The 21,239-nt window shown below is 44.0% G+C and overlaps 1 protein-coding gene across 2 annotated transcripts in view; it reads right to left on the bottom strand.

Moving 5' to 3' along the window:
- tpd52l1 (tpd52 like 1) overlaps positions 1-21,239 on the bottom strand; it is an 83,520-nt gene that overhangs the window by 49,591 nt on the left and 12,690 nt on the right. For both annotated transcript variants that reach the window (XM_060916453.1, XM_060916452.1), the window contains exons 2-3: positions 2,829-2,944; positions 938-1,086 (exon numbers count right to left, since the gene is read on the bottom strand). In XM_060916453.1, the coding sequence (XP_060772436.1) occupies positions 938-1,086; positions 2,829-2,944 (265 nt within the window). The remainder of the gene's footprint in view (positions 1-937; positions 1,087-2,828; positions 2,945-21,239) is intronic.

Here is a 21,239-nt window from a genome sequence, read left to right as displayed (position 1 = left end):
GCGGCAACGGACGTACATGACATAGTGGATGTAATTTACGTTCACAACTTTTTTTGCTGTCAGAAATATTTAATATTAAATTTTGTGACTTGACTGACAATAGCCGGCGGCATAACAAGCCATAGCTGGCGATTTGCCGCCGGTGACCGGCTACTTTTGAGACCGCTGCAAAAAGAGACCAAGCATGTCCTGGTACCACCCCAGGGCCCTCAGTTATTCACCCGGGGGCCCGCACTTATTCAGCCCAGAACACAAACGCCCCGGAACTGGGGAACACTACCTGGACCCCTTACCCGGCACATCAGCCATGCATGGGCACCCACTCTTAAGCCGTCTACCCCCCCCAGCTCAGATTAACACCCCCCCCCCCCCCCCCCCCCCATGGGCCTCCAAGTCGCGCTGGCCCCTAGCATAACCAAAAGTTGGGACTTTGTCATTTTTCTGAGTCCGAGACTGTTGAGTTCTCAAATGCAGCTGCATAAAGATATAAATTTTGAGAGCCATGAGCTGACTGTGTTACAATGGTTTTCATGTAATAGCAGTCCGTATTATAACATATTAGAATATCGGCACTCTTGGAATGTTGCTCAACTAATCGTAGACCGGAATTAAATATTCTATAAATCAGAATCATGCAGGAACGAGGGTCAAAACCAGGAAATACTTTCATAAACAGAAAAAAGGACTTGGACTTAACAACAAACAATGACACAACACAGTGTAAACACACAAGCTAATCTAGGACTAACACAGTCAGGTAACAAGCTAATGATAGGACAGGGGCAGAGACAGCACTAAAACATCAACAAAAACACAGCATAGTAAACAAAAGCACACTGAGAATGTGAAACAAAAGTAGCATTGGGAACCATGACACCTGCTGTTGGGGGAATACGTGACAGTGAAGATGTGACCCAAGAAGCAGGAGTTTACTTACACTGTGCTTGACTGAACATCGTTCCAGCTCCTGCTTAGGTTCTGTTTCAGCTCACTTAACGTCGTCATGCCCAGCCTGTGCTTCAACTCAGCGTGATGCTTCTCTTTGGAGGCCAGCACTTGTTTCAATGTGACAATTTCTTCCTCCAACTGACAAAAAAAAAAACAGGTTTCTGCATTGCAACGTATCCTTCAAGGATCAGTTGCAGAAGCGGATGAGAAAAACAAAACAGGAGAGTGTGGGAGGGGTCACAGCTGGAAATGTACTTATAAAAGGTCTTTGATTTAGTGGCTATTTTCTGTATGGTAACTGCATTTGAATCAGACTTGAATTGTGGTTGAATTGATTTCGGGTTCACTGAGATGCATGGGGATGCAAATTTAACATACCGTTACGCAAGTAAAAGTTTCATTCTGCTGCCCATTTCCATGTTTTGATTGTCTCATATTTGATCAAGCGAAAACATCGTAATGTACTTATTGTAATAAAATATGGCCAGCTAGTTTGTTAGTAAAGTGCTAACAGACTAAGGGAAATGAATCAGTTTATAAATATGATCCTTTGTTTTAATAAAAAGTTTCTAATGTCGTGCTTTAAGACCTTGAAAAAGACTTTGATCAATGTTTCAGGCAAAAGCTTGTGTTCTCTCCTCATATTTTGTTTATTCAGGATATTTAATATCTGTTTCAACATAAAGTTGCTGGATGAAATAAAGGAGAGTGAGGGTTTATGAGAAAACGAAAGTTGTGTTTCATTGTTTTTGCTGTATGTTGTGTTCCTGATCCTGAACAGACTGTCTATCATTCATGCATGGTAATTAATCCCATTGGCTGATGTGTGTAGTGCAGCAGGGTGTGGGATTAGGAAGCTTGAGCTACAGTTACGGAACTGAGGTGTGTCGCACCACTGTAATGAGTATTATGTTTAAACATACACACCAAATGAAAACATTTGTTTTATGAAAGAAAGTCAATAAGGATTAGGGTTTGTTCTGTTCTGGTTGTTTAATCTATGTGTCCATGGTGCAACTTCTGTATGAAAAAAAAAAAACAACAACTAACAGCCAGGACATTAAATCTGCCTGTCCCAGGCTCTCAGGCTACTGACCAGTGTTTTGGTCTTTAGCTGATTGTGATTGTGTTCACATCTGATCGAGAGAGAGAGAGAGAGAGAGAACGAACAAAAGAGATAGAGAGGGAGGACGAGAGAGGGAGAGAGAACAAGACAGAATGAGAGAGAGAAAAAGAGAACGACAGAACAAGAGAGAGAACAAGAAAAAGAGAACAACAGAATGAGAGAGAGAGAGAGAGAGAGAGAGAGAGAGACAGAACAACAGAACAAGAGAGAACAAAAGGGAGAGAACAAGCGAGAGAAAATGTGTGAACGAAAGAGAGAAAATGAAAGAGAAAACAAGAAAATGAGAGAGAGAGAGAGAGAGAGAGAGAGAGGGGACAAATGAACAAGGTTTTTCTTCTACTCTGCAAGACCACTACTGCGGTTGAACAAGTTGGAAATTCTGCTGCTTGCTTTCACAACCTTATGTCAGAACTATTGCAGTTCCTGCTCCATTTTCTCTTATAAAATCCTAAATACAGTCTGTTCTGAAATTATCTGCCAGGGTCCTGATGCACATGTTACCCCCATAAATTACTCTCTTCCCCAACTCTTATTTAAAGCAGTTCCTATTCGCCTATCGTAAGGAGGATGGGCACCTGTGTAAAGCAAAATCAGGAAGAATATCAACACTGCATCAAACCTTTACAAAAATTTACAAAGAACATCTTTACTTCTTTTGGCTTTGGATTCACAACAGTGTGTAGCGTTCATCATTAACTCGGCAATGGATTTCCACAGCATGACACTACTTCTGATGAAATCATGAGAAAAATACCTTGGTCAGCTCATTGTGCATTTCCTCTCTCTCTTCTTCTGTTATAGTATTATTCAGGTCCACCTCTGACTCCATGTCCTCATTCACTTCCTGGACTGGCTCTTGTCCCAGGAGTCCTGAGACAGCAAAACCACAAAAATGCAGAAGTCAGTCAGAAGTATGTTCCTTAAACTGAAACTGTCAGTCCTGATGATCACGAGGTATTATTATACAGAAATGTATTTCATGTAAGTGTTTTGCTGGTATGTAGCAATGTTTCTCATGGATTTCCAAACTAAAGAAAGTGACCAACGACAGTTATCAACCATGAGGTCATGAACAGTCCTCTGTTGAGGGTAATTATCTCCTCACACATGATTTAAAGCCTCTTTTTTTCCATCAATATCATCTTCATTATGATTTAACACCTACTGTAGACTGTCTGAACTTTTTCATGCAATAAAAAATTCCAGTCCAGCTTTACTTCGCTGGAAATTTTCATGTTGTTATGTTGGGCCACTTATTTAGAACAAGCTTCATACCAACAACTCTATAGTAAAGAGGCCTCTATCTTGGTTTCTGGTTGAACGGAGTCCATTTAACCGGAAACACAGCAGGTATTTTAAGGTCATGGCAGCTGGATGGTGATTTAAACCTCAAGCAGTGTCACAGAGTGGGGGGTGGCTGCAAAATCTACTTGGAGGTCTTTCGTTTAATGAGAGAGAGAGAAAAGAAGAAGAGATCCAATGCTGTGCCATTTTAAATAGGAGATTTATACATACACTAATAAGAAAAAGCTGAACGAGAGCATTCAAAGCTCAATATCCCTTTTTGACCAACAGGGGATGGGTTCTCAAACTGGTTCCATTCAGAATTCTTTGACCTTTGGTAGCAAACCAGCCCACATTTTCACCAGTTTTGAGCAGAACCATTGTAATCAAGGATGCATCATGAACAAAGGGCGTTGCAAAATTCACAACAGGAGTAAATGGTCATAACAAGATGATGGAACTCATTGATAACCCCTGACCTTTTTTTTTAATGCAGATATGGTTCATGCTGGAAAATCCAGCTATATTTTGGTTCCAGCTGGGAACTAAATTTTCAAGTTCCGAACCCATTTATTTTCTGTAGAAATGCTTGGAACGGTTCATAATTTGGTTCTCTGTTGGTGGAATAGAGGTAAGAGTGTGCAATGTTTACCAAATAGGTCACCCTGATGTCAAAAAATTTAAAAAAAAAACAAAAAAAACAACTAGACAGAGACTGAACTGTGACTAAAAGGTACAGTAATTTGCGCTAGCTGTTACAAACCAGGACATCTGGTCACTGTACCCTATAGATCTGGAATGGTAAGAGATAGAGAATGATGCTTAATGAGGAAGAGTTGCACCCTGCTGCCCTGAACAAAATAAAAAAATAAAAATAAAAAAAACATTTTAAAAAATCATGAAAATTGACAGTTAAGTGATTGAAAAAAATCATGTTTTTCATGGATCATTCTGGATCAGTGCTTTGGATCAATACCAAAAGTCATAGCAAGGTAATTTAGACCAGAGGTATTCTTCATGTGAACTTTGGTGATGATTGGTTGAAAACTGATGGAGAAATAGCATCCTAAAAAAGGTTAGGATAATAATAATAATAATAATAATAATAATAATAATAATGAATGCCCACTGCCATCATCTGCAGCAGTGACTGGATAGTTATCACTGAATATATACAGTAATTAGTTCACGCAGAGGAAAACTTAAACCCATACTGCAATAAAAATATAAGAAGAAGAAGAAAAATCATGAGTTTGAGTAACAATTTACACCAGTGCTACTAGTGCAAATTTAAAAAAAGAAAAATAAAACCATGGTTAATTGATGAATATCGTCAAATTCTGATTCTGCTGGACAAATTCTGTGAGTAGTACTAGCTAGTAGTACGCTATTCCTAAACTATACTCGGGGACTCTAGAGTTGCACAATACTACTGTGCAACTAACATAAATGAACACTGTTGATTCAGGGAGGTGTGGCTTCATGTACATGGGTATGAATGAATGGTTGGATTGAGGAGTAAACAAATCATTCCAGTGCGTTCCAGTAACTTCTATAGCCAAAATTCTACCCAGCGAGTCATTCAACCTAAATAAAACGACCATAAGCTAAGTAATAAACATACACTCTATTGCAGCACTTTAGACAACCATTAAAGTTCACTGACAGTGTGGCATGAGGAAGCAGACGTCAGAGACCAGCGTTTCACCACAGCATTGCATCCTCTTCCATCTGGCGTAATCTAGGGGATTATGGGACAGGATTGAACTCAGCTTGTTTTCACTGGGCGTGTGCATCATGCATCGAGATTTGAACCGGAGATGATCAGCTGTGTGTTTATCAGCACTGTGACTATCAGTTACTGATATGAGAACACCACCAGAACACGTTGTTCTCCTAACACAAACCTGTTAAACCTACCTGCTTGGAGCTCACCTTCTTCTTCATTTGATTAGCAAAAAAGAAAACAAAAGGTCATGAACTACAGTATATCTGTATGACGTAAGTAAGTAGACCTTTCATGTGCATAAACACAAAGTGAGCCTATCTGATTCGAACATCATGCAAATTTTCAACAACACAGAAGAACCCAACAGAAGACACTCTGTTGTAAGTGACACTACAACACACCACAGTATCAAACCTCATGCAGAACAGCAAACAGCAGGTTAAACATGTTCACTGTTGCATAATAATAATAATCATCATCATCATCAGAGTTTGCAGACTTTAAAAGCGTAACTTTCCCAGTAAAAGGATTCAGACTTGGAAGTGAGTTTTTTTTTTAAAATAAACTCTCTTTATTGAATTCAAACAAAGGACAATAACACAACAAAATACATCACATCCTACCCACCCGCCCATGGATAGCTACACAACGCAGATATTAACAAAAAATAAGTAGTAGTAATGTCAATAATAGTAATTATCGTAATAGTCATACAAGAAATCAGGAAAAAAAATGAATAACAGAATAATCTAACTGATCATTATCAGTATGTTGATATAAATGGTGATATTTCTAGACATACCAAGGTCAAGTTTGGTGTTCCACAAGGTTCTGTCTTGGGTCCACTGCTTTTTTCTCTATATATGTTACCTCTGGGCGATATTATTCGTAAACATTGTATTAGTTTCCACTGTTATGCTGATGACACACAGTTGTATGTCTTTGCAAAACCTGGTGAGAGACACCAGCTTAATAGAATTGAGGAATGTGTTAAGGACATTAGACACTGGATGCTTATTAATTTCCTTCTGCTTAACTCTGACAAGACTGAAGTACTTGTGCTAGGACCACATACAGCTAGAAGTAAGTTTTCTGATTACACAGTAACTCTGGATGGCCTTTCTGTTTCTTCACGTGCAGCAGTAAAAGACCTTGGAGTGATTATTGACCCCAGTCTTTCATTCGAAACTCACATTGATAACATTACCCGGATAGCTTTCTTTCATCTCAGAAATATTGCAAAGATAAGAAATTTAATGTCATGCAGAAAAACTAGTCCATGCTTTCGTTACCTCCAGGTTGGATTATTGTAATGCCTTACTGTCTGGATGTTCCAATAAGTGCATAAACAAGCTCCAGTTAGTTCAAAATGCAGCAGCAAGAGTCCTTACTAGAACTAGAAAATATGACCACATCACGCCTGTCTTATCCACACTGCATTGGCTCCCAATCAAATTTTGTATTGATTATAAAATACTACTATTGACCTTTAAAGCACTAATTGATCTCGCACCACAGTACCTGAGTGAACTTCTGCTCCTCTATGACCCGCCACGCCTACTTAGATCAAAAGGTGCAGGCTATCTGCTGGTACCTCGTATAGTGAAGGCTACATCGGGGGCAGAGCCTTTTCTTACAAAGCCCCACAGTTATGGAACAGCCTTCCAAGTAATGTTCGGGAATCAGACACAGTCTCAGCATTTAAGTCTAGGCTGAAAACATATCTGTTTAGTCAAGCCTTTTGTTAATGGTGTTTATGAGGTAAAGGAGTAGATCTGGAGGGTCCTCAGACAGAGTGTTTTGGTAAACTGGGATGTATGGATGCTGTCAGTCCCCACTCACTTGCTCACTCGAGTTTGTTGACGGTGTAGTGGCTGGCTGCTTTATGTCCCGGGGCTCCCTCATGCCTGTGTTACCTTCTGGCTCTTTCCATTTAGTTATGCTGTCATAGTTAGTTGCCGGAGTCCCTGCTTGTACTCGGTGCAATATGTATACTGCTCCTACTTATTCAGGTGACATTGGGCATACCTAACAACCTGTGTTTTCTTTCCCTCCCCCCTACCCCAAATCTGTCCCTCTGAGTTACATGGAGTCAACAGGAAATCTTTTGGTGGAGAGGGTGGAGACCTTGACTGGCTATCGTAGCCTGCAGGGAATCGGCCGTCAGACATTCTGTTGCATGTCCCAGACCCGGTGAAATGTAACTGAATTGTCTTGGCCAGCCCTAAGGGTCCCATCTGAATCTCATCATTGCTGAGGAGTGTGCTCCCATCACCCAATCAAGCATCCAGCCAGAGCAGGTCATGATATTTTTTACCATATTAACATGCCATTGTTGTGTGTTATGCCTGATGTAAAGACTCTCGTCTCTGCAAGCCTACCACACAGATTTAATACTCGTCATTTTTAGGGCATACCTAACAACCTGTGTTTTCTTTCTCTCTCTCTCCCCCCCCCCAATCTGTCCCTCTGGGTTGCATGTTGATCCTGGGATTGGGATGCTGGCCTCTTCTGCCCCTCGGACCTGCTTGATCCATCCTGGTGCCCTGTGTCTGGTCGGAGTTTTATCGCACCGCTCCTGTGAAGGACGGCCCCATGGGGACAGTTGAGGGTTATACCTGTTAAAACTGTTAATATTATAGTCAGGCTGTCTGTTGTTGCCCAAATGAGGATGGGTTCCCTTTTGAGTCTGGTTCCTCTCGAGGTTTCTTCCTCATGTCGTCTGAGGGAGTTTTTCCTTGCCACCGTCTTGCTCATTGGGGATAGATTAGGGATAAAACTAGCTCATGTTTTAAGTCGTTCAAATTCTGTAAAGCTGCTTTGCGACAATGTTTATTGTTAAAAGCACTATACAAATAAACTTGATTTGATTTGAATAAAAGCATAAATAAAACAATACTACTAACAATTAAAAATAAAATAAAATAAAAGGGGGCGGCACGGTGGTGTAGTGGTTAGCACTGTTGCCTCACAGCAAGAAGGTCCGGGTTCGAGCCCCGTGGCCGGCGAGGGCCTTTCTGTGAGGAGTTTGCATGTTCTCCCCGTCTCCGCGTGGGTTTCCTCCGGGTGCTCCGGTTTCCCCCACAGTCCAAAGACATGCAGGTTAGGTTAACTGGTGACTCTAAATTGACCGTAGGTGTGAGTGTGAATGGTTGTCTGTGTCTATGTGTCAGCCCTGTGATGACCTGGCGACTTGTCTAGGGTGTACCCCGCCTTTCGCCCGTAGTCAGCTGGGATAGGCTCCAGCTTGCCTGCGACCCTGTAGAACAGGATAAAGCGGCAAGAGATAATGAGATGAGATGAGAAAATAAAAGGGAAGATTGGCTCAAAACCATAAGATACAGAAACAAAAAGACATACAGCAGTCTAAATGCATCTGTGAGTCAGTCAGGTTATTCTGTCAATCTAACCTATGTAGGTATAATCTTAACCCGAGGTGGGTTTTTTTTATTCAGAAAGGTACTAAGTTCACCTCTTCTAAGCAGATGCTCCAAATCCTGTGGCAAATAGTTTAGGAAGGGGGACCAGATTAGAAACCGCTCATCCTTTTCCTTAAAAATAGCCTGTAATCGTTCGTGTGGGAGGAAGTTAAAAATCTCTCTGTACCACTGAGTAATAGTTGGTGGGGACTCTAATCTAATTGTGCAAAATGCATTTTCGGGCAATTAAAAGGAGCTTTTCAAGAAGAGTATATCTTGATGCTGAGAGTTGAAGTTCTCTAGAGGGGAGACCTACAAGGAAAACACACGGGTCTTTCTTGATCTCGACCTCAAGTATCTCAGTGATTATTTTAGCAATGCGAGTCCAGAATCTGGAGATGAGCTTGCATTCCCAGAAGCAATGTCGTCTTTGTGAGTGACACTTAATGCAAAGAGGAGAGATGTCCATTTTGTGCAAAATAACAGGGGTGATGTGGAGCCTATGAAGTATTTTGTATTGAGTCTCTCTAAATCTGTTACATGTAGATACAGAACTAACTAATTCTATAGCTACTTTCCAGTCATCTTCTATGTATTCATTTCCCAAGTCTCCCTCCCATTTAAGGGCAATATAGGGGAGCTCATACACATCTGACGCCAGTCGGGAATAAAAGGCTGACACAAAGTGTTCTATAGTTCTGCGTTCCAAGAGAAATCTTTCTGGATCGTTAGGAGGTAGTCTAGTAGGGGAAAAATTTGTTAGGGAAGCTATAAAATGCCCAATTTGTAAATAACCAAAAAAATGTGTCTTGGGGACATCATATAATTCTTGTATCTGCTGGAAAGACATTAGGGTGTTATCTTTGAACAAGTCTGCAAATACATGAATCCCATTTTCTCGCCAAGCAGAGAACATAGAGGACCCAATGCCTGCTGGGAAATCAGGGTTATGAGTAATGAAAGATAATAAAGATTTAACATCCTTTCTCCCTAAAAACGTAACTATATCGCGCCACACTCTGACGCTACTGTAAATGATAAGATTAAGTCTTATCTCAGATTTAATGTTAACTATGTCACAGGTAACCAGGCTCCATGGACAATGCGGGAAACACGCCCAAAAGTCAACATATGCCTCGTTCCTAATATATGTTTGAAGCCATAACCAAAGATGCCAAGCATGGCAGGCCCAGTTGTAGAAAATCAAATTAGGTACAGAAAGGCAAAAAAGTATTTAGTCAGTCACCAATTGTGCAAGTTCTCCCACTTAAAAAGATGAGAGAGGCCTGTAATTTTCATCATAGGTACACTTCAACTACGTATGAGAGACAAAATGAGAAAAAAAAATATCCAGAAAATCACACTGTCTGATTTTTAAAGAATTTATTTGCAAATTATGGTGGAAAATAAGTATTTGGTCAAAAACAAAAGTTCATCTCAATACTTTGCTACTGTATATACCCTTTGTTGGCAATGACAGAGGTCAAACGTTTTCTGTAAGTCTTCACAAGGTTTTCACACATTGTTGCTGGTATTTTGGCCCATTCCTCCATGCAGATCTCCTCTAGAGCAGTGATGTTTTGGGGCTGTCGCTGGGCAACACGGACTTTCAACTCCCTCCAAAGATTTTCTATGGGGTTCAGATCTGGAGATTGGCTAGGCCACTCCAGGACCTTGAAATTCTTCTTACGAAGCCACTCTTTTGTTGCCCGGGCGGTGTGTTTGGGATCATTGTCATGCTGAAAGACCCAGCCATGTTTCATCTTCAATGCCCTTGCTGATGGAAGGAGATTTTCACTCAAAATCTCACGATACATGGCCCCATTCATTCTTTCCTTTACATGGATCAGTCATCCTGGTCCCTTTGCAGAAAAACAGCCCCAAAGCATGATGTTTCCACCCCCATGCTTCACAGTAGGTATGGTGTTCTTTGGATGCAACTCAGCATTCTTTCTCCTCCAAACACGACAAGTTGAGTTTTTACCAAAAATTTCTATTTTAGTTTCATCTGACCATATGACATTCTCTCAATCCTCTTCTGGATCATCCAAATGCTCTCTAGCAAACTTCAGACGGGCCTGGACATGTACTGGCTTAAGCAGGGGGACATGTCTGGCACTGCAGGATTTGAGTCCCTGGCGGCGTAGTGTGTTACTGATGGTAGCGTTTGTTACTTTGGTCCCAGCTCTCTGCAGGTCATTCACTAGGTCCCCCCCATGTGGTTCTGGGATTTTTGCTCACCGTTCTTGCGATCATTTTGACCCCACGGGGTGAGATCTTGCGTGGAGCCCCAGATCAAGGGAGATTATGTCAAGGGAGTCTTGTATGTCTTCCATTTTCTAATAATTGCTCCCACAGTTGATTTCTTCACACCAAGCTGCTTACCTATTGCAGATTCAGTCTTCCCAGCCTGGTGCAGGTCTACAATTTTGTTTCTGGTGTCCTTTGACAGCTCTTTGGTCTTGGCCATAGTGGAGTTTGGCATGTGACTGTTTGAGGTTGTGGACCGGTGTCTTTTATACTGATAACGAGTTCAAACAGGTGCCATTAATACAGGTAACGAGTGGAGGACAGAGGAGCCTCTTAAAGAAGTTGTTACAGGTCTGTGAGAGCCAGAAATCTTGTTTTGTTCAGAAATCATGCTTGTTTGTAGGTGACCAAATACTTATTTTACCGAGGAATTTACCAATTAATTCATTAAAAATCCTACAAGGTGATTTCCTGGATTCTTTCCCCCCACTCTGTCTCTCATAGTTGAAGTGTACCTATGATGAAAATTACAGGCCTCTCTCATCTTTTTAAGTGGGAGAACTTGCAAAATTGGTGGCTGACTAAATACTTTTTTGCCCCACTGTATCTGTAGGCAGTTGTAACAGTTTAAACCTCTGTCTGGGCTTCTTGCCTTGCCAAATAAACTTTGAGACTGCCCTTTCCAAGTCCCTATTGACTTTCTTTGTTAGATAGATAGGAAGCATCTGCAAGGGGTATAATAGATGGGGAAGGGCATTCATTTTGATTAAACTAATTCGACCAAACAATGACAAATGGTAGATTATGCCATCGCTCAAGATCTCTCTTGACTGCTGCACACACTGGGGCAAAATTAAGTTTCCACAACTCCCTCAAACCTGGAGAAATCTTAACTCCCAAGTATGTAAAACCAGAAACTGACCATCTAAAAGGGAAATCATCCAAAACATCAGAGTTATTCAAGGGCCCAAGAGGCATGGCTTCTGATTTCATCTCATCTCATCTCATTATCTCTAGCCGCTTTATCCTTCTACAGGGTCGCAGGCAAGCTGGAGCCTATCCCAGCTGACTACGGGCGAAAGGCGGGGTACACCCTGGACAAGTCGCCAGGTCATCACAGGGCTGACACATAGACACAGACAACCATTCACACTCACACCTACGGTCAATTTAGAGTCACCAGTTAACCTAACCTGCATGTCTTTGGACTGTGGGGGAAACCGGAGCACCCGGAGGAAACCCACGCGGACACGGGGAGAACATGCAAACTCCACACAGAAAGGCCCTCGCCGGCCCCGGGGCTCGAACCCAGGACCTTCTTGCTGTGAGGCGACAGCGCTAACCACTACACCACCGTGCCGCCGGCTTCTGATTTATCAAAATTAATTTTATATCCAGATATGGTGCTGAATTCATTTAATATGCTCATAATAGCTGGGATGGACGACTTGGGATGTCACAAACAAGATAATGTCATCAGCGTACAGGGCAATTTTATGCTCCCGGTACCCAGCTCAATTCCTCTCACATCACCATGCAACCGTATAGCTCTGCTAGTGGTTCCAAAGCCAAAGCAAAAAGTAAAGGACTAATACCCCTTTTCCACCAAATCAGTTCCAGGGCTGGTTCGGAGCCAGTGCTGGTGCTGGTTCACAACTCGTTCAACTTGCGAGCCAGCTGAGAACCAGAAACACTCAGACCAAAGGCCATTGGTTATGACCGCAGCTTTAGGAGAGTGATATATAGTTCTAGTCCATTTAAGAAAGTCACCCCCCAAGCCAAATCTCTGCATTATATCAAATAAGTAGTTCCATTCGACTCTGTCGAAGGCCTTTTCAGCATCAAGGGAGATAGCCAGAGCTTTCTGCTTCTTCTGAGTTGTAAACTGTACAATATTCAATAGCCTCCGTACTGAGGGAATAGCACCCACGAATAAAACCAGTCTGATCAGGGTTTATAAGTACTGGGAGCAAGTCCTCCAAACGTCTCGCCAGAAGCCTGGAGAGTATCTTACTATCAACTGAAATTAAACTAATAGGTCTATACACATTGGTCAGCTGGCTTGCCCTTCTTCAGAATAACAGATATATGGGCGAGATTTAAAGTAGGGGGGAGACAGCCCTTGTCAAAAGAATCCAAAAACATATCAGTTAGGGGGTTAACTAACACTTTACTAAAAGTCTTATAAAAATCAGGACCAAAACCATCTGGGCTGGGAGCCTTGCCCCCTTTGAGGTCATTGATAGTTTCTAGAACTTCTTCTTTGCAAATCGGTCTACTTAATTCTGCTTTTTGTTCAACAGACAAAGATGGCAATTCCATTCCATCCAGAAAGTTGGATCTGACTACTGAAGAGGATGTGCAGTCTGAGCTATAAAGTTAATCATAGAATAACCTCATAACTTTATTTAGATCTGCTGATTTGAAGTATCTAGAGCCATGTTTATCTGTTACAGATGAAATCAAATTTGGCTCAGTTTTACTGCGTGCCAGCCGAGCAAGTAGCCTGCCAGGTTTATTGCCTGATTCAAATAACCTGTGTTTCGCAAAGAATATTTGTGTTTCTGCTTTGTGGGTTAACAGCTGATTTAGAGACTGCCAAATCCACAGTCAGTTTCATAACTTTTCTGAGGTTGTACTTTGTATGGTATCAGTTTGTTTGTAAAATTTTGACAGTTTGTAGGTGCAATTTGTACACAGTTTTGTTTCAACCCCATCCTCCTTAACATTCCACCTAATTCCTCTGAAGATACACAACTGGCCCCACCCCTGAAGCTCTCTAAAACCTGATCCATCCCCTCATTACTCTGCCCATCTGAGCTTCCCCTGTTTCCTCCCCCCTCAGCTCTTTTGAGCTATAATACACCTGGCTCCACCCATCAATGCTATCTGCATCTATCCTGTAGACTCCACCCTCTCAGTTCACAGTTAGCCATGCCTTTTGTAGCTATGCATGTGGCCCTTACCCTCTCAGCTCATTTGGACCGCTACACTTAGCTCCACCCATCAAATCTCTGCATCTATCCACCAGGCTCTACGCGCTCTGTTGGCTACACCTTCTATAGCTATACATGTAGTCCCTTCACCTCAGCTCCTTTGATATACTGTGCACACCTGGCTCCAGCCATCTAAGCTCTCTGCAGCCATCCATTTCAGAATTGGAATCAAGTTTACTGACAAGTACACTGAGTGCAGAATTATTAGGCAAGTGAGTATTTTGACCACAACATCCTTTTAATGCATGTTGTCCCACTCCAAGCTGTTTAGGCTTGAAAGCCTACTATCAATTAAGTATATCAGGTGCTGTGCATCTGTGTAATGAGAGGGGGTGTGGTCTAATGACATCAACACCCTATATCAGGTGTGCATAATTATTAGGCAACCTCTTTTCCTCTGGCAAAATGGGTCAGAAGAGAGATCTGACAGACTTTGAAAAGTATAAAATTGTGAGATGTCTTGCAGACGGATGCAGCACTCTTGAAATTGCGAAGATGTTGAAACGTGATCACCGAACAATCAAGCGTTTCATTGCAAATAGTCAACAGGGTCGAAAGAAGCGTGTGGGGAAAAAAAAGGCGCAAAATAACTGCACATGATCTGCGGAAAATCAAGCGTGAAGCTAACAAGCAGCCATTAGCATCCAGTTCTGCCATATTCCAGAGTTGCAACATTCCTGGAGTGTCAAAGAGTACAAGGTGTGCAATACTGAGGGACATGGCCAAGGTAAGGAAGGCTGAAAAACGATCACCACTGAGTAAGGCACACAAGATAAAACGTCAAGACTGGGCCAAGAAATATCTTAAGACTGATTTTTCTAAGGTGCTGTGGTCTGATGAGATGAGAGTGACTCTTGATGGGCCAGATGAATGGGCCTGTGGCTGGATCAGTAATGGGCACAGAGCTCCACTCCGACTCGGACGCCAGCAAGGTGGAGGTGAAGTACTGCTATGGGCTGGTATCATCAAAGACGAGCTTGTTGGACCTTTTTGAGTTGAGGATGGACTCAAACTCAACTCCCAGACCTACTGCCAGTTCCTGGAAGAAACCTTCAAGCAGTGGTATAGGAAAAAGTCAGCATCTTTCAAGAAGAACATGATTTTCATGCAGGATAACGCTCCATCTCATGCGTCCAAATACTCCACTGCGTGGCTAGCCAGTAAAGGTCTGAAAGGTGAAAAAAATAATGACATGGCCCCCTTGTTCACCTGACCTAAACCCCATAGAGAACCTGTGGTCCATTATAAAACGTGAGGTCTACAAAGAGGGAAAACAGTACACCTCTCTGAACAGCGTCTGGGAGGCCGTGGTTGCTGCTGCACACAATGTTGGTCGTGAACAGATAAAGAAATTGACAGAATCTATGGATGGAAGGCTTTTGAGTGTCCTCATGAAGAAGGGTGGCTATATTGGTCACTGATTTTGTTTTTGTTTTGTGTTTGAATGTCAGATATGTTTATTTGCAAATCTGGAGTTGTCATATCAGTGTACCTGGTGAAAATAAATAAGTGAAATGGCTACACATTTGGTTTTTATTAAGTTGCCTAATAATTCTGCACAGTGAAAGTTACCTGAACACATACATATTCTCCTAAAATGGCCAAAACTAAAAACACCCCACTCTAACTTCCATACATATTCAGCTTTGATATTTATGAGTCTTTTTGTTTGATTGAGAACATAGTTGTTGTTCAATAATAAAACTAATCCTCAAAAATACAACTTGCCTAATAATTCTGCACTCCGTGTATGTTCTCACATACAAGGAATTTGCTTTGGTGGTTGGTGCTTGAACAGTTAAAATAGAAGAATTTGGCAAAGACAAAAGTAGCTTGTGGCAGCAGGGGCGTGGTCTAGCATCAGTTTATGAATGGAGGGCGGGGCCAGGGAAGGTGAGAGGCAAAGTCAATGCGTCTGTGGTTAATTAACATTGTGTGTCTGTGTTGTTGCAGTGACAGAGGATAAAAAAGGAGGGAGAGAGCAGAGAGAGGGAGGCTCTCCCGACCAGAACGTGTGTGTGTGTGTGTGTGTGTGTGTGTGTGTGTGTGTGTGTGTGTGTGAGCAGTGAGTAAAGCTGAAAAGCAGAAAAATAAGGAAAATAGTGTATGTGAGAACATCCGCTCCTGCCTGCCGTGCTTCTGTACTCCACCCACATCAGGGACTTATGTGCCGAAACCCGGGAGTATGGAAGGGAACCATCACATGGAGTCCTCCCCATTTAAGGAGCTCATCCATGCCCTCGCTACCACCCAGCAGAACCAGCATCAAGCACTGACCACCCTCTGGAAGGAGCAAAAGCAACGCTTTGAAGCCTTGATGCTGGCCCAGCAGGAAGATCGCCAGGCATTCCAGCATCTGCTCGTGTCGGCAGGGGCTTCGACCGCCACAACAGTGGACCCTCCTTCATGTCACCCTCATGAAGGTGGGCCCACATGATGATCCAGAAGCCTTCCTTGCTTTCTTTGAGCAAGCGGCCAAAACGTGGGGGTGGCTGCTCGCGCAGCACACCTGCTCCTGACTGGTGAGGCGCAGCTCTCAGCACAGCAGCTCCCTGCCAACAGCCAGCTCATGTACACCGACCTAAAGAGAGCCATCCTGCAGTGTATCAGCCACTCCCTGGAACAACAATCGCCAGCGCTTCCAGATGCTGACATTGGAGGAGGTCAGCCGGCCGTTCGCATTCGGCCAGCGACTCCGGGATGCCTGCCGGCCGTGGCTGAGGGTGGAAGACTGTGATGCCGACAGGATCATCAATCTGGTGGCACTGGAACAGTTCATCTCTCGACTTCTGGAAGGAACGGCAGAATGGGTCCAGTGTCATCACCTAGCATTGACAGAACGAGCCATCAAACTGGCAAAGGACCATCTGGCGGCAGTTCTGACGGCAGGCCCATCGCAACCGTGGTGTCCTCCCATCTTCGTCTTCCGTGTATGTGTCTTCTCCCCCTCAGCTGAGCGATGCCCATAATGCCAGTGCAGAGGGAAAGCCTGGGCCAGTGGGTTGGTGCAGTGGGGAGCTGGAGCATCTCCAGAGTCAGGGCTCTGCGATGGAGGTGGGAGCTGTGATCCGGATCCCTGATGCGCCAGAGACTGCCCCCAATCGGGTTGGAACTAGGCCTGGCACGGTATATGTATTCGTACCGAACCGTCACGGTACGGGGGTCACAGTTCGGTGCATGCATTTTCACGGAGAATACACACGGTACAGAAGTTTAATATTGATCTGAACGCGGATCTGTTATTTTGCAAGAGTTTCCTTCAGGACACATTTAACCACTGCCACCTGCAAGCTCTGACTGGTCCATAGACAAACTCCACCTTCAAATACAAACTCTGCTCTGTGGGAAGGTACCGCTGTTAGGTTGTTGTTGTGAGAGAGGGCTAACAATGGCGAGTGGCGAAGAGCTAGAAGACCCACCATCATCATTTAAGTCAGTGGTGTGGGATAACTTTGGGTTCCCTGTGAGTTATAACAGCAATGGAGAGCGAGTGGTTGACAAAACAAAGACGGTCTGCCGTCGTTGTTCGACATCTGTTCATTACGTGAGTGGGAACACTTCAAACATGTTAACACATATCCGGCGACACCACCCAGACATCCCCATCACCGGGACGAGACGGAAGAAAAGTGTCCAATTACGTCTCCCAAATGTCTTACAACAGCCCCTTGACACAAATACATGCAGAGCAAAAAAAAAAAAAATTACCGAAGCAATTGGAATTTACATCGCATCCGCTATGTGCCCATATTCCACTGTAGAAGAGGCGGGATTCAAATATTTATTACATGTGCTCGAACCTCGCTACACTCCTCCATCCCGCAGCCATGTAAAAGAATCAGTAGTGCCAGCCTTATACAACAGAACGAGACAAATTGTGGAACAGGGGTTAAAAGCTGCGCATTCTATTGCGCTCACCACGGATTCATGGAATTCTTGGGCGTGAGGGATTAAAGAGGATGATAGTGTGCCGCGCTCATACTTATGTTCACTGAGCTACGTGAATGTAAAAAAAGTGTTTAGGCACTCATGCGTATTGTATGTTAAAGTACCCAAAAAGGTCATGTGTTGCACTGATGCACCTATCAATATATGACTATTCATGTATATCAATATATGACAATTCAATGTGGTGCTATCTCAGCTGGGGATTTAAACAATAAAAAGCTGCCTTTGAGGATAGACTTTTGGTTATGTTTTTTTTTTCCTGCACTGTACCAAAAATGTACCGAACCGTAGGGTCAGAACCGAGGTACGTACCGAACCGTGAGTTTTGTGTACCGTGCCACCCCTAGTTGGAACGTATCGCATACCGGTAAGTGTTCAAGGGGATACATAGCATGCATTGGTGGATTCCGGTTGCAATCAGACCTCAATTCACCAAAGCCTGGTGCAAGGTGAGGCATTGGGGAGAGCACAAGTGGTGAAGGTGTTGTGTGTGCATGGGGGTGTTCACAATTATCCTCTAGTGTCTGTCCATATTCTATTCCAGGGCCAAAAGCATAGAATAAAGGCGGCTGTTAATCCTCGTCTCACCCACTCGCTGATTTTGTGAACTGATTGGCTGGGGTTTCGAACCTTAATGGAACACGTAGTAGGGAGTGGGTCCTGCAGTAAAACGTCATGGGGGGGATCCTGGTGTGGCCTTGACTGGAGAAGCTGTCACAGAGCTGTCCACGTCATCACCGTGTCAGGGCGATACGAGGAGTGAGGAGCAGCTCGCCCCTCCTCCCGCTCTCGGGCATTCCCTCAAGGATTTCCCTTTAGAGCAGTCACGAGACGAGACTCTGCGGCATGCGTTTGACCAAGTGAGAGTAATTGATGTTCAAACTCTCCAGCCAAATGTGGCACCCGGCTTCCCGATTATTAAAGATGGACTGTATCGAGGGACGCTGGACACTCAAACCCGTGAACAAATAACCCAGTTGTTAATCCCTAAGAGCCGTAGGGAACTTGTATTCCATGCGGCTCATTTTAATCCCATGGCCGGATGTTTAGGGCAGGATAAAACACTAGCCCGAATAATGGCCCGGTTCTATTGGCCGGGGATTTGCAGGGACATTCGTCAGTGGTGTGTGGCATGCCGCGAATGGCAATTAGTAAATCCCGCAGCCACTCCAAAAGCGTCTTTGCGCCCTCTCCCTCTAATCAAGACCCCCTTCGAGAGAATTGGTATAGATCTCGTCGGGCCATTAGATTGGTCAACATGTGGATATCGCTTTATTTTAGTTCTGGTGGACTATGCAGCGCGATATCCAGAAGCGGTGCCTCTCCACAATATCTCAGAACACAGTATTGCAGAAGCACTGTTCTGTATTATGTCTTGGGTCAGGATTCCAAAAGAAATCCTGACAGACCAAGGCACTTCGTTTATGTCACACACTCTGCGCAAACTGTATGAGTTGTTGGGAATTAAATCTATCCGCACCAGCATTTATCACCCATAAATGGATGGTTTGGTAGAGAGGTTTAATCAAACACTTAAAAATTTAATTTGAAAGTCTGTAAGTGAAGACGCACGTAATTGGGACAAATGGCTCAAGCCCCTGTTAGTTGTAGTACGAGAGGTCCCGCAAGCCTCCACAGGATTTTCCTCATTTGGATTATTATATGGGCGAAAGCCGCACAGCGTCTTGGATGTGCTGCAGGAAAATTGGGAGGGACCTAGTAAGAATGAAATTCAATACGTTCTCGACCTGCGTGCAAAGCTCCACACCCTCACACACTTAACCCAGGAGAATTTGCAGCAGGCACAAGAACATCAAGCCTGGCTGTATGACAGGGGCACGTGCCTTAGAGAGTTCACTCCGGGAGACAAAGTACTTGCGTTATTGCCCACATCGAGTTCCAAATTAGTTGCCAAGTGGCAAGGACCCTTTGAGGTCACATAGCGAGTCAGGGACGTTGACTATGAGGTGAGGTGAACAGACAGGGGCGGGGCTCTACAAATATACCACCTCAACCTATTAAAAACGTTGGAATGAGGGGGTCCCTGTGGCATTGGCGTCTGTAGTTCCAGAGAAGGCGGAGCTGGGGCCGGAGGTAAAAACAACCAAAGCCACAACCCGAAACGCTCTGGTCCCTTGTGGAGACCACCTCTCACCAGCCCAACTCACAGAGGTGGCAAGGTTGCAGGAGGAATTTTCCAATGTATTCTCACCTCTTCCCGGCCGCACCCACTTCATAGAACACCACATTGAAACACCCCGGGTGGTGGTGGTGGTGGTGTGTAGCCGCCCTTACCCGAATACAAAAAATAAATAAATAAATAAATAAATAAAAGGTGGTTTGGGACATGTGTCAAGGCCATGCTTGACATGGGCATAATCAAGGAGTCACACAGTGACTGGACTAGCCTGGTGGTCCTGGTACCCAAGGCCAACGGGTTGGGCCGATTCTGTGTGGACTATAGAAAAGTCAACACGGTGTCTAAATTCGACGCATACCCAATGCCCCGCATTGATGAGTTGCTCGATCAGTTAGGCGCTGCTCGCTTTTATTTGACACTGGATTTGACGAAGGGATATTGGCAGATCCCCATGACTCTTCTACCCCGAGACAAAATGGCTTTTTCCACACCGTTTGGATTACACCAGTTTGTCACGCTTCCTTTTGGGTTACTTGGGGCTCCAGCTACATTCCAGCAGCCCATGGACAAGATCCTCCACCCCCACACTACCTATACGTCAGCCTACTTCGATAACATCATCATATAGAGCAGTGAGTGGCCGCGGCACATAGAACACCTTTGGGCCGTCCTAGAGTCACTGAGCCACAGACTTACAGTTCAGATCGATTTACTGGTCGATCTACGTTCCGACTCTTACCTATGGTCATGAGCTTTGGGTAATGACCGAAAGAACAAAATCGCGGATACAAGCAGCCGAAATGAGTTTCCTTCGCAGGGTGGCTGGGCGCTCCCTTAGAGATAGGGTGAGAAGCACAGTCACTCGGGAGGAGCTCGGAGTAGAGCCGCTGCTCCTCCACATCGAGAGGAACCAGCTGAGGTGGCTCGGGCATCTTTTTCAGATGCCTCCTGGACGCCTCCCTGGGGAGGTGTTCCAGGCATGTCCCCCCGGGAGGAGGCCTTGGGGAAGACCCAGGACACGCTGGAGGGACTATGTCTCTCGGCTGGCCTGGGAACGCCTCGGTGTTCTTCCCGAGGAGCTGACCGAGGTGTCTGGGGAGAGGGAAGTTTAGGCTTCCATGCTTAGACTGCTGCCTCCGCGACCCGGTCCCGGATAAAGCGGAAGAAGACGAGACGAGACGAGATATTCAAAACCAACAATCAAATAAATAAATACATTAAGTTTGTTCACATCAATACACTTTAAAAAAGTTTAAAACCTTTAAAGGTGGGACCTTATTAAAATATCAAATATAGTATCTTTATTAAAAAATTTGTCTTTTTACTCTAAGGGCAGAGCAAGATAAAATATGCTTAATTGATAAGAGACTACCACAAAGATCACAAAGGGGAGGTTCAC

The sequence above is a fragment of the Neoarius graeffei genome, chromosome 3, assembly GCF_027579695.1.
Source record: "Neoarius graeffei isolate fNeoGra1 chromosome 3, fNeoGra1.pri, whole genome shotgun sequence".
In the NCBI taxonomy this organism is placed as follows: domain Eukaryota; kingdom Metazoa; phylum Chordata; class Actinopteri; order Siluriformes; family Ariidae; genus Neoarius; species Neoarius graeffei.
The sequence above is the reverse complement of the archived record's forward strand: the minus strand, read 5'-3'. Positions and strand labels throughout refer to the sequence as shown.